Source organism: Malaclemys terrapin, chromosome 13 (assembly GCF_027887155.1).
Source record: "Malaclemys terrapin pileata isolate rMalTer1 chromosome 13, rMalTer1.hap1, whole genome shotgun sequence".
NCBI classification, from domain to species: domain Eukaryota; kingdom Metazoa; phylum Chordata; order Testudines; family Emydidae; genus Malaclemys; species Malaclemys terrapin.
In genome coordinates this window covers 15316330-15332970 of record NC_071517.1, presented here as the reverse complement: position 1 = coordinate 15332970, position 16641 = coordinate 15316330, and the positions used below count along the sequence as shown (strand labels likewise).

Genomic DNA, 16641 nt, shown 5'->3' with positions numbered 1-16641 from the left:
AATAAATTAGCTACAGTATTATAAGAATCACTAGAATTTACCTACTATGCTAATTAGACATCACAAAAAAGAGTGGAAGTAAAAAGTTACTTGTGATTTACATCTTTCCCAATGCCTTATGCTTTTTTAGCCCACCTGTTCTCAGCAGGGACAGTGTCCAGAACACCTAACTTCACACATGGGTGCAGCTCATTAGATCTTGTGATTGGGGCAGTTAAACTGAAAGGGCATTTTCCAGAGAAGAATTACTTCACAATCTCAGGCCTCAATTCAGGAAAGCACTAAAGTACATACATAGCTTTAATTTACAGACATGTTCTATCAACTTCAGTGGGATTTAAGCACAACCTTTAGAAGATCACATTAAAACATTTCTTTTTACCTACATGTGCTAGTACCTCACACAAAGTTGAAGTCAGTACTTGCATGTGGCAGAATGTGGTGGAACACAAAGAATTTCCACCTTTTTACTCTAATAAACAGTAAAATGTTTGCTTACCAATTCTCTTGATAATTTCTTCACATTCATTCTCAGAATTTGATTCAAACACCAGACAGTCAAAGGTACTGTGTTCAGGGGTCCCTGGTGAAACCCTGAATAAGAAAATTCCTATCAATAGACAAAAATAAGTCTAGTAATTCATAAAGGGGTTTAAAATGGTGTCCAGGTACAGGAAGTACCATAGAGGGACCTCATCTCAACATCTGGTGCATCTGTAACAGTAAGGCTGATGCTCCATGTACACATACAGCAATGGCACACATCTATTGGACCCTGTGCTGTTAGCCCCCTTTTTCATTTACTGACTGGCACATGAGGGGCAAGCAAGCAAAATCCAATCTCCGGATCTTTCAAAGTTTCTCCAAAAGAGTACACATGTTTTCTAAGTCTAACTTAATAATGGTTTTAAGACTATGCATGAAAAAGTAATTGATAAAGTCATGATCCCAAAACCGGACTAGGTTTATCCCACAATCAACACTTACGCAACGCAAAAGGCAAAAAGATTGTTGCTGTCCAGACGGCGACCCACACAGGAGATCTCTGGATAGGGGTATTGGAACAGAACCTACGGTGTAACAGTCAAGAGAGAGATTTGATTAGCAACAAAGCTGACAGTTCAGGATTCAATCGCTGAAGCCTGCCGTTTGTTCACTGAATTAGTCCGGCGTTAAATAAATTGCTGCAAAGGGAAATGTAGAATGAAGTCAGAGCTGCTGTTGCCATGCATAAGAGACACAAAATAGTTTCACATTTTGACACTGCTGTGTACACACAAAGGTCAGTGCACTTTCTACAAGCTAAAAACACACAAAAGCAAAACCATGCTAAGGAAAGTGAGAGGACACACATCGGTATTTAAACATCACTAATGTGCCATGTTAGAGGGCTTTCACTTCACCCTCGCACTTCCCTGGTTCTTGTCACGCAGACAGCAAGCAGCAAAAGACCAGAAGTCCGAAGTGCAGACTGCGATATTTATTGGGGTTAGTTTCCAAGCAAGCATATTCCGAAGCCCTTCACACCAGTCAGGCTTATCTCTATACGCTGATAGAGTCTGTTCTGTTCCCAGCTCTGATGCCGTAGAGCATTTACCCCGTCCCCCTTCCCAGCTTTGACGCCATAGAGCGTTTACCCCGTGTCCCCCTTCCCAGCTTTGACGCCGTAGAGCGTTTACCCCATGTCCCCCTTCCCAGCTTTGACGCTGCAGAGCCCTGTTCTCCATTCCCGTTCCCCCCCCCCAGCAAGCATGATTGCAATTTCCCTTCCCCCCACTTCCTGTTTGACCCCAGTTTATATAGCAATATTCTCAGCTATACCTTAACCAATCATTTTCCTGAAATTTAACTAACCAATCCTAACATATTGTAACATAATTCTCTAACCAATTATATCCCACTACCCTAATTAACTTACACCTAGCAAAATTAATTGTACAGCAGACAGAAACAATTAGAGAACCAGACAGATTAACAATAAAAAAGTGGGGGCCATAAAGATAAAACAATATAGAAATGAGGGGTTCACAACCAATGATAAGTGATTTCTTGACAGACAGGATGCTATCGAACTAAGTTTTCTTTAACCATCTTAAGATCTGTTTCTTTATCTGGTGGTGATGGGCACTATCAAGACAGGATTGTCTTCCTAACAGCCCAATACCATCTCATTTCAGCGTGACTGGTTTGGGATGTGAGGATGTGACCGTTCGCTTCCTAGCTTATGGCTGCCCCTGCTGCTTAGCCAAAGGCCTTAGCCTAAGAACAAGGCCTCAGACTATCCTAGGGAGAGAAGGCCCGTCCACAGGCAGACCGTGATTTTGTTTTTATACCCCTGTAACTAGCTAACTGATAAAAATACACCTAAGTTCTTAAAGTACAGGCTTTATAGGAAGGCCTGAATATCTATATTCTAACATGCTAGAATGTTTCAACTAAACTTGAAGAGATCCCTTTCTCACCTTGGAAGAGGTTTTCTCTTGTATGAAGACTTCAGTTTCTTTCACGTCAAATAAAACTTCCTGATTAAATAAACAAAACCAACTTTTAAGATTTATTTTAGAGAAAGGTAATAGCAAGAGAGCGCTTAACCAGGAGTAATGTAAATCATATGAAGAACAGGAGTACTTGTGGCACCTTAGAGACTAACAAATTTGTTAGTCTCTAAGGTGCCACAAGTACTCCTGTTCTTTTTACGGATACAGACTAACACGGCTGCTACTCTGAAAGTAAATCATATGGAAGCCCAATTTTTCAGGAAGCCTTCTTCCGCTGGTGGCAAAATCCACAGATCACAAGGGCTGGTTGGTGCAGCAAATGAGGTGTGGTCGTGAGTGAAAATAACCCCAGTGATATTCTCCGTCTAACCTCTGGTGGTGATTTGACAGGATCGCAAAATTGCCACATAATTGAGTTTGATTGTCAGATCTCTGCTCAGGAGGAATAAAGGATGGGAACCAGCAGAGGATATTTCAGGTCAAGACAGGCAGAGCTGTGTGCGGAGGAGGAGTTATGCAATACTCCGCTTGTGTTCTCCTCTTCGGAGCTCACAGGACCTGATTCACTGTTGCCCTCCATCTTGTAAAATCCTTTATACCAGTGCATCGTGGGCATCAATCACAGCTATTCTAGAACGGTAGTGTTTTAAACCTACTTCACAAACATCTACGCAAGGTTCAGGGCATTGGTCAATCAAGCCCAGAAATGTAGATAACTGATTGAGGATTTAAATCCTCAGATTCCCTATTTTAAATGTTTTCTATTCTTTGGTTGCAAAGATCCTTCTATACATTAAATCCCTACTGGTGGCTTGTTAAATATACAGCCCGGCTGGTTGAATCTGGAACCAGAGTGGGCGAACAGCACTGGCAGAGATGGGACCATCCTACATTTATCTTACTGAGGTGTGGTGACAACATCAAAAACCTAGCTCAGCCAACTTCAATGCCAACGTTAATCTACCAGTATTCATAGTAGACAAACACCAAGCTTGAATGACTGAAGCGTAATTGTAAACCCAGCTGGGGCTGATTCTCATTTAGATTATGTCTCTCTCCTTTTGCCAGCCACATCCTCCCCCACACACGCTCCGAACCTAAACCTGTCTGTTCTGTGCCAACTTAATCATAGAATTACTCTTCAGCACTTCTCTAGCACCACAAGGTGGACGCCGCACTTTACAACTGGTCAGAATGCCAGACAAACAACAAAAATCTCTCCCTGTGGAGCTTACATAAGGCAGGAATGGATCCAGTACAAGAATATTAAAAGTGTCCTGAAGAGGGAAAACAATGTCTGGTCTGTGCCTTTATTTTGCTTCTTTGTGAGGTCTACAGAAGGCCTGACATTTTGTTAAAGGAGAACGGGTTCCGCTTGTTTCATCACCTTAAATCTGATCAGAAATGACCAGTCTTGTCTTCCCAGGGTTTGCTGGTGAACTTGGAGGTGTATATTATGCCTATTCAGTGAGTATGGTACTATTCAGCTGGCGTGAGAGTGCCAGAGTTAGGCTCTTACATTATAACTCTGCAGGGTAGAGCACGTCTTTTTCCCCCAAGCCCTGAGCATTCTTTGCACTCGGTATTATGTCACAGTGAGCAGTTCTAGCCAGCCTGTTCAACTCCATCCATTTCACTGAGGGCTTATGTCTCAGGCTCTGACCCATTTGTTTGCAAATTGAAATGCTTAAAGCAGGGTAGGAGAAGGATTTTTCCTTAGAATCTGGAGAGTGCAGGAAGTGTTTATGCTACCAAATCAAAAATTCATTGTGGCTTAGAGTTTTCTCCAGTGCCTAATGCTTTTTTTAGTCCACCTGTTCTTAGCAGAGCCGAAAATTTCAAAAACATTGAACTTCACAGGAGTCTGCAGCTCTTTAGTTCCTGTGAATGGGGAAGTTTTAAATTGAAAGGGCATTTTCCAGAGGAAAATTACATCACAATCTCAGGCCCCAATTCAGGAAAGCCCTGAAGCAGCACATGATTAAATTCTAGTGACTTTAATGGGATTTAAAACCCATGGATAAGTGATTTCCTGAAGAGGGGTTAACCCTTATGGACCACAGACAGGCTAGACAAGTTAGTTGCATTATCCTGTATAGTGGAATCACCATGCTGGGCCTTTAAAATTTGCATCTGAACACCAGAGACTAGACAGGTCTGGTTTGCTACCATAGAGGAATGAGCGGGGAGGAGAGTTTGAAGAGGAGACCCTGGGTTTGTCAGACAGATGAAGAGCTGGGGGTCAGCAGGGAGGGAGGTTGTTCCCAGGCAGTGAAGAACCCCTGTCCTGTTCTTCCATGCCCCATTTTTCTACTCTGAAGGCCCCAGGCAGGAGGCCCCAGGGAGCAGAGAATGCCTGCCCTGCTACAGGTTTCAGAGTGGTAGCTGTGTTAGTTGTTTTCATCCTGCCATACACACCCTCACTTCTAAGGACCCAGGGAGGATTTTTTGGGAATTAAAAAGTAAGGAAATTCCCAAACAAAGAAATCAGACTGGAGGAAGGGGTGAGAGTGTCGGGGAAGCTGTGCTTATTAAACAAATAAACCCCCAAGCTCTTAGAAGCCGAAGAAATTCAGCGTTAAGATTAAACCAAAAAGAAACCGAAAGAGCTGAGAAGTCTAGAATGGCGCCGGCACCCCAAACCACCTCATCTCTGCCCTGGAGCGATGCCAGCCGCCAGTCCATCCTTCCTGCAAAGTCACAGCTAGGAACTCACCTGTGGGCACAGGTGCTGCTCTAACACCTTGGGTATGCCTTCGTCCAGCACCTCTTTGCCACCGTACTGAAAACAGATCAGGGTGGGGTGGGGGAAATAAAATAATGAGTATGTTAAATGAAAGTCAGTGGAAACAAGACCCCCTGCACACACACACACACACACACACTCTACAATCCATCAGAATCACAACGGTACCTTTCCAACATTGGCCTGGCCCAGGTACCGCAGGTTGTACAGTAGCCTGGGGAGGAAGAAACAGAATTAGGACTGGGAGTCCATGCATAGCTCCTCTAAGATGTCTTGCTATGGCACAACTTAAAGCTTGCACCAAACCCACTCATGCCCAGAACGGAATGATGCTGGCTGCTTTACGGTTGAGATTCTAGATGAGTCACAATACTGATACCAATCTTAAGGATCTCCACAATCCTTAGGCGTGGAGCATACGCTTCAGCGCAAAAGAGCAGCTGCCTAGTGTGTGTTGGATGCGGAGGACTGCTCCGGAGCACACACTGCAGTGCGCTGCCCAGCCCCACATATGTAACAGAGACCTCTACTCCCTTCCCCATCCCGGCTTGGCTTCATTTCCCAAGCTCAGGGGGGGCTAACCCAATGCTGGGCACGTGGAATCATGTCGCCCCTACCGACGCGCACTCCTCAGTTCCAGCAAGCCCTACCTGCCCCCCTGCAGGCACCGCTCCTCCTTCTCCTCTTTGTGTCTGTGCTCCTGTTGGAGCTGGAAGCTGGGGACCTTCTCCCTCAGCACGTTCAGGTAGGGCAGCAGTGGCTTGTACATCCCTCCGTCGTGCCACTTCCACCGGATCATGCGGAAGCTCAGGGGCTTGCCCTTCAGCTTCTGCAGCACAGTCCCTGCCTGAAGGAGAGGAGAGAGCCAGGGCACCCATTGAGGGCAGGGGGCTTGGATCATCCCATGCCAATCCCCTCCCTGCTTTCTGTGGTGTAGCTGTGTGTACTCTCAATAGCTGTTAACAATGGAACAACCCGGCCCCGCCCTTGGGATCCAGCCACAAGCTGCCAACACATCGTTCTTCCCCTTCCTGCTCGCTGAGATCAGGGAAATTGTTCTGTACCCATCCCACGGCCAGACACCTCATCCCTCTGCAACTCCCACCCCTGCCCCACACACCAGTGAGGCTTTCACTTGAGACAGGATCCCAGGAGAGGGGGGCGGCACATCAGCTTCTGAAGGCGGGAGTTCGTCTGACCCAGCGTGCTTCCCCCCACCTGTCCGTTGCGTGCATTTCTCAGGGAAAAGCCACTGATCTCGTCAATGACGTCTCCAGCCAGCACCACCTCATCCACCTCTGCCTGGCTCTCGGGAAGCACCTCGATGACGAAGATCCGACCGTCCAAGTACCTGATGGCAGAGCCGAGACACAGAGTTCAGTTGGAAGGTCCGGATGAAAACATCCTAAGCAGCTGGGGATGCAGGATTCCTCGGGCCAGAAGAAGAACTAATGTGGCTCTACATCCCTTGGCCCAAACCGGAGGTGGGTCCAGCCAGTTACAGCCCTTTTGCTCACTGGAGAACAAGGCAGCTGCTCGCAGAGTCCATTGGCATTTGGGGTTTTGGGGTGTAACGGGTGCAAGCTTGCCGTTCAAGTCATCCTTCCCCTTGCTCTGGTTTTGGCATGGGGCATGCGCCCTGCCTTGGGAGCACTTTCAGCCCGGGTCAGGTTGGCATCTAATCAGGGACATGGCCCAGGCCACGGCCATTGGAGAGAGTCCAGAGAAGAGCAACAAAAATTATTAAAGGTCTAGAAAACATGACCTATGAGGGAAGATTAAAAAATTGGGTTTGTTTAGTCTGGAAAAGAGAAGATTGAGAGGGGACATAACAGTTTTCAAGTATGTAAAAGGTTGTTACAAGGAGGAGGAAGAAAAATTGTTCTTCTTAACCTCTGAGGGTAGGACAAGAAACAATGGGCTTAAATTGCAGCAAGGGAGGTTTAGGTTGGACATTAGGAAAAACTTTCTAACTGTCAGGGTGGTTAAGCACTGGAATAAATTGCCTAGGGAGGTTGTGGAATCTCCATAATTGGAGATTTTTAAGAACAGGTTAGACAAACACCTGTCAGGAATGGTCTAAATAATTAGTCCTGCTACGAGTGCAGGGGCCTGGATTAGATGACCTCTTGAGGTCCCTTCCAGTCCTACGATTCTATGATAAGTCCATAGATCCCAGCAGCACCCACTGCAATGCGGACGGGAGGCTGCTGAACAGTAGGGGAAGGGAGGAGGAAAGCTGGTCTCTCACCTGAGCACCATCCCCAGTTCTCTGCAGGGTACAGTCTCATAGGTCATGCACACCTAGAACACAGCATCTGTCAGGACAGCCTTCAGGGAGCACAAGAATCCCCTCTCCAGCGCCCTTCAGCCTTGGCAAGGAGGGGGGCATTTTGCCCCCATTAGCGTTTGCTCCATTTACATTTGGGGGAATTGCTCTGAGAGACGCCAGCCTGAGACCTCTGGAGTCTGAGGTCATCCATTTATCCACAGAAGACATGCAGCAGCAGTGAGCGTGCCCCCTTAGAGCCCCACCCATGGGCCTCCAACCCAACCTCGAGCACCCACCGCCATGTCTTTCCAGAGTCTGCTAAACGCCCGCCTAAGATGATCAGCCAAAGTTTGTTCAGTCTTCAGCCTCTCTGCTGAAACTGCCAATCAGAGCGGTGACTGTGGTGGTGCTTTTTGAGACAGACTCCGGCCTGCTAGACACTGGACGGAGGCCAGGGCTGGCCACCCATCCCCATACTTCTTAGGTTGCCATGTTGTAACGACCTTTGGACAGTGGAGCCACAGGTTCCCTGTCCCATTACTAAGCCCTGGAGCCATCTCCTTCTGGGCAGGCAGCTTTCTGACCTCACTGACACACGGTCATTCACTGCGGGTATCTAACCTGGGATTTAGGCAGGGCCAAGGCAGAATTAGTCTGCAGGACACACACACAAACCTTGTATTTCCCCCCCGAGAAACACTTCCCATCATGCCACGTTAATTAAAGGGACACAGGCAACCTGAAATGCAGTCCATTCAGTTGTAAGCCTTTTAGGGGCAGGCACCATGGGTGAAATCCTGGGCCTATGAAAGTCAATGGGAGTTTTGCATTTGGCTTCGGTGCAACCTGAATTCCATCCCAGATCTTTGTTTTTATATATATTATATATATATATATATATATATATATATATATATATATATATATATATATATATATAAACATAAACATATATAAAAATATAAAATAAATGAATGAAGACCAACAGAACTATTTCTAAGATTTTGAAAATCCAGTGGAAAGGGGGAGGGGATAATTTTAAAAGAAATTAACACTTCCCTGCAGATTTGCAACCTCCTAGCACAAGAAAGCCAGAAAAATGGAACTGAGTGAAACTGACCAGCCTATTTTCATTGTCTGAACCCAGAGAAATGCAAGATGTACAAGAGCAGCAGTAATAATAGGGACTTAGATTTTAAAAATTCCTCCAATTTTAGATACCTGCGATATTAGTAACTTAGCCCCAGTCCTGTAAACACTACTTACCTGCTTCACTTTACTAGCAGGAGTGGTCCCTGGGACCCAAGGGAGTAAAGTGAATCAGGGGAGTAAGTGTTTGCTGGTTCAGGACCTATTTTAAGGAATCACATAATGGGCTAGATCTTCAGCCCATGTAAACAGATGGCACTTCATTGGCTTCAATGGAGCTATGCCGATTTGCACCATCTAGCCCAATGATTTTCAACCTGGCAGTGTCTCTTGAAGTCTAACAATGTTCTGTGTTTATGATCCAGCTAATCAGCAAGGGGCCACCCAGCAGATGGAAGGAGGAAGAATAAAATCTTGGATCCCGCATCAGAAGGAGAAGCAGAGTCTTACCGGCAGCAGCCAACTTTCATCCAAGAAACTGGAATTCTGCAGACAAAGCAGAGCAACTGTGTCAAGTAAGGAGACGAAGACCTCTGCACACAGTTATGTTAGACACACAAAGCTGCTGCCTAGACCAATTTATTACCGTACCTGCAGATCCAGGGAGAAATTCATCTCTGACACCACCAGCATCAGTGAGAGGAACGGCTCTGTAAGAGGGGGGACCAAGAGCCAACATTACTGCCAGACTCCTCACCAGCTGCACACTGGCTTATCCCCATGTCCCAGGGACACTGCAGAGGTCCAGATCAGAAGAGATTTTCCACGTCAGTAGCAGACAATAGAGGACATACCCCCCAATTTGGACAACAGGGACTTTTAGATCCTCAGGGTCATACTGTATTCAGAATAACAATACTTGCCCAACTGTACATACCAACAATATTTTGCACTTCTCCAGTGCCTTACATCCAAGGATCTCAAAGCACTTTACAAACCTCAATGGATTAAACCTCATGGCAGCCTGTGAAACAGGGATTATTATCCCCATTTTAGAGAAGGGAAAACAAAAAGGCAAAGTGACTTGGTCACGGGGTCCAACCAGACTGAGTCCATTGCAGGATCATGGTTAAGTTCACACAGCAAGGCTGTGACAGAGCCAGGAAAAGACCCCAGCTCTCTCCAGGTCTGCACTGTAGGACCTGCGTGCTATGTCACACAGTCACAGAACTCTGACCAAAACCACACAGCAGACAAACTAACCTCATGGCACGAAATAGAATTCTAACTCAGCTACAGAAAAACAGCTGACCAAGAAGCACTCTGGACAGGGAAAGGGATGGCTCCATGAGCAAACTGGCCCGTGGAGAGACAGGCATCGGCCAGCTGGTTAGCAGGGCTTTTAGACCTTCACTTACGGAATGTTGGTTTTTCACCCCCTATCCACTTTGCTACTGGCCAGGGCCAGGATTCTAAGGCCTTGTTAACGCCAGGGTTTTTTTGCAAGAACATCCCGTCAGAGCCTTGTCTATAACAGCCCCCGCTGCATTGCTACCACTGGTGGAACCGCACTAGTGGGACACTTGTGCAAAATATCCTCAAAACCTAGTCCAGACACCCATCTGGAGTACAAATGCAATACACGTGGGCCTATGTGTGACCAGACAGCAAATGTGAAAAATCGGGACGGGGGTGGGGGGAGCAATAGGTGCCTATATAAGACAAAGCCCCAAATATCGGGACTGTCCCTATAAAACCAGGACATCTGGTCACTCTACATGGGCCTCAATCCAAAGCCCATTGAAGTCAATGAGCATCTTTCCATTGACTTCAACAGGCTTTGAATCATAGAAACCACGACTAGCAGGTAACTTTCTTCCACTTCTGTGTTTTAATCTCCAGTCCATCCTTCCTCTCCAATGCTAACCGTGCAATTATATAAATTAAAATTAATGGAGATATCCCATCTCCTAGAACTGGAAGGGACCTTGAAAGGTCATCGAGTCCAGCCCCCTGCCTTCACTATCAGGACCAAGTACTGATTTTGCCCCAGATCCCTAAGTGGCCCCCTCAAGGATTGAACTCACAACCCTGGGTTTAGCAGGCCAATGCTCAAACCATTGAGCTATCCCTCCATGTGACTTAGACTTCAACTAGAAGTCCTAAGTGATTTAAAAGCAATCTAGGGACAGTTTTACCACCACTTATTTATCATAATCAAAAGAAAAGGCTTTCTCCCTGTCCCGGTACTCTTGGGAGAATAGCTGCTGATGGAGACACACAGCATTCCAGCCTTTCATAATAGCTGGAAAAGTGTTCAGTTCTGACATCCTCACCTGGGACCAGTAGGGTTTAGGCTGCTAAGAGTTACCTATACGACATCAGACTTTTGCAGTTTACTTAAAGAAACACTCCAGTTACAAATCATCCTATTTAACATTCCCATCTCAGATCCCTAACACCACCTTGTGATTGATTCAAACTGAATGATAAATGTCTAATGTACCTCCCCAGCACCGAGACTGCTTACTTAGATTTTACCACTTCCTTCCGCCTAGACAATAAAACAGACCTTAGCTTCGCTCGCTGCTCTAGCACTGGGTTGTGACACCTGGGCTGCAAATGCTGTGGGGGGAGATTTAGATCCAAACAAGAATTGTTTCATTGGCTTTTTTTTTTTTAAAGTGTTATTTCTATTCATTTTAGGTTTGGTAAAACTTAAAATAAAAACACCCTCACAAGGCCAAAGTTTTGGGTCTGACTAAAAGGAGGCTGATTTTTTTCCTGTATTACAGTAGTGCTTAGAGATCTCAGCTGATTGTGTTGTCTTCACCCTAGTTTAGTTTGCAGCTAAATAGACCAGGGTAGAAGAAAGGAGGTATTAGGATCCATATTTTACAGATGGGAAACTGAGGAACAGAGAGATCGTGTGACTTGCCCAAGGTCATTAAGGAATTCTGTGGCAGAGCCAGGAATTTAACCCAGCTCTTGGAGTCCCAGCCCATCCTTCTTTTCTGTCCCTGTTAGGGAACAGAGTTTTCTTATAATCATTCATCGCCAAAGGTTATTTCTTAGTGATGAAGGTCAAATTCATCCTCTGGTGTAAACTCTGCTGAAGTCTACGGAGTAACACCAGGGATTAATTTCATCCTGACTTCAAAATAATAATCTCATGTCATCCCTTGAAATGGTTCCATCACAGCGTCCTTACTCAGATACAACTCCTTAGGAATTGTATGAATAAGAAGCGCAGGATGGAAGCTATAGTAAATCCAGGAATTATAAACAAACTGGAGGTTTTCCAGAATACAAAATTGCATACCCTGGCTTTCAGTCATCTTCGCTTCATAAATGGGGGGAAATATTTTTAGACCTACATCTCAACCAATTTGTGTGTTGTTGGGTTTTTTTAAATGACATTACTGAATTTTGGAGGAAGTCTCAACCTTACCCATGAAATCTTCATTTCCCAGCACTGAGACCAGAGGATCGTAACACTGAAATTAAAAAATTTAAAAACAAACACACACACACAGATACACACGATTTAGTTGCACACCATCAACTGAACAACATGGCCACAAAACCATCTAAAATTCTACACTTTAAATTGCATCCATGGCACACACACAAATGAATGACCCCAAATTTGTTCTAGAAGGTGGTTTTAGCTTGGCACCCAAAAGCCTGGATTTTTATCTGAATCCTCTGGAGCCTGTTCAATTTTTGGCCAGGCTGGAATTATAAAATACAGAGGTTCAAGCAAAAAAAAAAAAAGCTTTCTCCTTAGGTCCAAGATTTGGATCAGTTCTTAGTTTACCCAAACCCAGTTCCCGGCTGCCCCTCATCATAAAGATATTTCATGCTGAAAGCTCTTCCTACCTCCAGCAGTTTTGGATTCCGAGCCAGCTGTTGAATGGCAGTAGCTAGTAACTTCTGATTTAAAGCTAGGCGCAGGAAGTACCGCCCTCGTCCCTGCGCTGTCAGCACCTTCTCACAGGAACTGGCTTTCTCTACCATGATTGACAAGGGGGTCACCCTATAAAGAAGAAATATGAAAAGGTAGCAGGAAACATTTACAGCATCGACAAGTGACGACCCATTCCCAGGCTCTGGTCATCTGCCAAAGGGGTCTTGGTCGCTCACTTGTAATAGGGTTCTCTTCCAGGAGCAAGTCATTGTGCCAGTTTCTGTAATGGCACCTGTCACAGTTCAGGGCAACTGCACCTGTATTCCCCCTGTAGGGTCCAGCAAGGGGACCCACTCTCAGGTTTCCAGCTCCCCTGGTCATCACCTCTCCTGGGTGGAGACATGTGTCTCACTCCCTTCTGACCAGTGTATTTCCAAGTTGCACTGCTTCCTGATCATACTGTGAATTGACCCGCAAAGTCAGTCTGCCTGAAAAGGCCTTTGCTTCCTTTCCCTCCAGAGCCGGCATACAGTGTAATTGCTGCGGTTATAAATTACCACGCATTTCTCCCGATGCAAGCCTCCTGTGCTCTTAAGGTACAAGCGCTTCAGAGAACACATCTTGAAAAACAATAAAAGAACCTCCACGCATGCTAATAAGCTTACCAGAGATCACCCCAACTCTAACGGGGGCTCTGGCAGAAACAGTCCTTTAAAACCCCACCCAAGGGGTTTCAAGTTCATCACAGTTTCAGCTTGGAACAAGCAACCAGTCTTATGGGGCCTCAGTAGGCCCAGACCTTTCATCCTCTCCCCAAGGATTGGGGCTCTCCAGGGACCAGGGGTCCTGTCCATTGGCTGGATCAGGAAGAAGGCCCTGAGCCAGTTTAAAACCAGGCTATTTATCCAAAAATCCTTTCTTTGTGCGTTGAGCTCCGGATAATCCAGTTTTAACTAGTGTACGTGCACCTGTTCAAGGGGGGTGGCTGCAAAGGGCTGCAAACGGAGGACTTGCATTAACGTCATCCCCCCCTCCTCCACAATAACACATACTCCGTCCCATTTTTTCATGCAACGAACCCAAAAGATTGTCCAGGATATTGTCATTCAAAGGCCACTCACCCATTGCAGGTATCCTGCTGAGGAAGCTGCTCTAACCAGTGCCAATAATCTCGTCTCTTGAAGCCCAGCACCGGCTCTGAAGGAGAGAGAAGAGGAGCTCCTTTAGGAAGGCCCTCTGACAGGTGACCAGGAGAGCACTTCCCTTGGAGATTCTGCAAAGGCATGGAGTCACTCCTAACCAACACACACGACTCCCCAGGTAGTTCTAGGCCTCCTGGGCTCTGCTTGTCCTTTACTAACAAGCACCACCTGCACCAGTCTGTGTTGCTCCCCCTCTTTCGGGCCCGCGCCAGCCCCTGCCGCATGCATGGAGTAGAAGTGGCCACTCACGTTTAATTCCTTTTCGAAGGATCGTTTCCAAGATCTCGCAGAAGGGGGCTAGGTGCGGGGAGGCGTCGGTGCATGGGCTGCTCCCCTCCTTGATGGCGAGGATGCACGCTGTGAGAGAGTGGGAGGCAAGCAGAATGCTGAGGGCACCTGTTCACATCATCCTCTCGTGGGACTGGTCTTGATGAGCTGGTATTTTTAACCAGAGCTAGAGCAACAGCTTGTGGAATAACTCTGCAGTCAGTCTGTTACCATCAGGTTGTTCTATTTGGCAGGAAGGTCCATGAACAGACCAAGTTCAAGTCACATGGTCAAACCATTTGCTCAGCCCCCAGAGATATAAGATCAATGTTAAATACCAGGAGGAAAGCAAACTCACTCCTTGCTTCAGGCCTGGCTCATGAGAGGTAACTTGGTCTAGGGAAAGAGCACAGGGCTGGGCATCAGAACTGCCAGAATTCTCATGCCAGCTCTGCTAACAGAGCACTCTGAGACTCTGAGCAAGTCACAACCCCTGCGGCTGAGTTTCCCTACAGAGACAAGCGGGGATAGCACCACTTCACCACCCTGGAGAGGGAGAGGGAGGATTAGACAATATCTATCAAGGGCACTGATGAGGTGAAGCATTCACACATAGTCTTTCCTTTGTAGTAGGCACAAAAGGCCCAAGACTGAAATGTGTCAAGACCCTCAACTCTCCTTGACGGTCAATGGCTTTTGAGAGCACTTGACACCTGGCAGAACTGAGTACAAAAGCCAGCACCCCCTTCCCTTCTACCCATAAGGAAGGTGGGCATTTCAGCAGCTTGGTTGGAAACTGCAATTGTCCCCTTTCTATCAGCTCACTCACAGCTGATGGTCAGCCCTGTTACCATCTGGAGAGGTGGAGCACAACATACAGAAGAAAACGGCTTAGCACTTGTCTTAGGGAATAGGGGAAGCTCTGATCGCTGCCTGAGACAGGACATGGCTGCCCTGCTGAAGATCAGTTTTACTTTCTCTATTGGGTTCCTGCCACGTTATCACCCTGTTTCTCTAAAGCCAGCAGCACTCTCCTACTTCCTAGTACATGGCTAGAAACCAGCTGGAGCCTGACAGCTAGTCTCACTTTTCGACCACAGCCTACACTTCTGCCATAAAGAGCAAGTCAGGAGGACTAAGAACCTCGTCTCCTTACAAACACTGCTTGGCAGCAGCAGCGATCTCCCAGGTTGAGGCAGAAGGATCTCCTTCCTGCTGCTGTAACACCTGTCTGCCCCATACTCTCCCAAGTTATTCTTCATGGTCAGTTCCTCAGGCCAGCTTTCAAACTGGTTCTGTGAAGCACGGGGCGCATTGCTGGTGGTGTATAAATAATAACAAGCTAGCGAACAGGGGCAGCAAACCGGGGAGTTTGAGAGGGAGTCGTAATATAATCCCTATGTTTAGCAATGCCAATGTTGCTCCTGTCTCCTCCACCTGCATCCAGACAGGGAACCTAACCTCAGAGGCCTCTACCCAGATCCTGGTGTGGATTTGTAGGAACTGTCGCCTGCATTTCCCACTCACAGAAAGTCAGGCTGGGGAGACGGTCCAGTATGAAAGGTGCCTGCTGGTGAAATCTCTCAGGAAGCAGGTAGGAGAGCAACAGGAGGAGGTGGCTAGGCTGAGGCACATCCGTGCCCACGAGGAATTCATTGAGTGTATTCATATGGAAACCTCCAAGGCTGGGGAAGCTGTGTCCAGCTAGAGAGGACTTCTGTCATGCCCCTAGGTGAAGAGGATATGGCTCTGTCACAGGGAAGACCTGGCAGCTGGTTACTTCTGACGGCAGGCAATGCTTCACCCCTGCTCCCAACCCACCCACCACAGTGATGAAGAACCATTATGCTGCCCTGGCAATGAGCAATGAGGAATCACCCCCAAAGGTGGATGAGGAGAAGCTCTGTACCCCCAAGGCTGGGAGGATCACAGTCACTACTCCCAGGAGGAAATGTAGGATAGTGATGGTTGGTGGTTCCCTTCTGAGGGTGACAGAGGCACCCATCTGTCAGCCTGACATGGCATCCCAGGAGGTATGTTGCCTGCCAGGGGCCCATATCTGACACATTATGGAGGGACTGCCAAGGATCATCCGGCCCTCTAACAACTACCCCATCTGTGAGCAGATCAGAAGTGACTGCAGGGCTCTGGAAGTGAGGGTCAAGGAGTTGGGGGTGCATGTGGTGGTCTCTTCGATCCGTCCAGTCAAGAGTAGGGGCCCAGGCAGAGACAGATGCATCCTGGGGGTGATGTCTGGCTGTGCAGATGATGTTGACAGGAGGGCGTCAATTTCCTTCACCACAGAATTCTGTTCTCGGAAGAAGGACTGCTGAGCCGAGATGGCATCTCCTATCAAAGAAGGCAATGTGTATCTTTGGATACAGATTGGCTAACCTAGACAGGAGGGCTTTAAACTCATTTCAATGGGGGCAGGAGACAAAAGCCCACAAGTAAGTTAAAAAAAAATGAAGACTGGTCAAAATCTGGGGGGAGCATGGGCCATTATATGAGTGACAAGGGAGAGACAAGAGGGAACATAGGGCAGAAATCAAATCAGTATCTTAGATGTCTATATATCAAAAATGTATATACTTGGACTGAGGTTGAGAGGGAAATAGGAGACAGACTTGTTGAAAGTCTCTAGGTAGGGATAAAAG

At 46.8% G+C, this 16641-nt stretch overlaps 1 protein-coding gene across 5 annotated transcripts in view; it reads right to left on the bottom strand.

Annotated features, from left to right (window-relative positions):
• LOC128847484 (uncharacterized) overlaps positions 1-16641 on the bottom strand; it is a 36586-nt gene that overhangs the window by 11978 nt on the left and 7967 nt on the right. For all 5 annotated transcript variants that reach the window (XM_054046934.1, XM_054046935.1, XM_054046933.1 and 2 more), the window contains 14 exons: positions 13967-14074; positions 13637-13712; positions 12488-12644; positions 12057-12102; positions 9257-9315; positions 9116-9151; positions 7496-7548; positions 6463-6595; positions 5895-6091; positions 5413-5458; positions 5215-5280; positions 2463-2522; positions 988-1070; positions 500-594 (listed from right to left, as the gene is read on the bottom strand). In XM_054046934.1, coding sequence (XP_053902909.1) covers positions 500-594; positions 988-1070; positions 2463-2522; positions 5215-5280; positions 5413-5458; positions 5895-6091; positions 6463-6595; positions 7496-7548; positions 9116-9151; positions 9257-9315; positions 12057-12102; positions 12488-12644; positions 13637-13712; positions 13967-14074 — 1215 coding nt within the window. The remainder of the gene's footprint in view (positions 1-499; positions 595-987; positions 1071-2462; positions 2523-5214; positions 5281-5412; positions 5459-5894; positions 6092-6462; positions 6596-7495; positions 7549-9115; positions 9152-9256; positions 9316-12056; positions 12103-12487; positions 12645-13636; positions 13713-13966; positions 14075-16641) is intronic.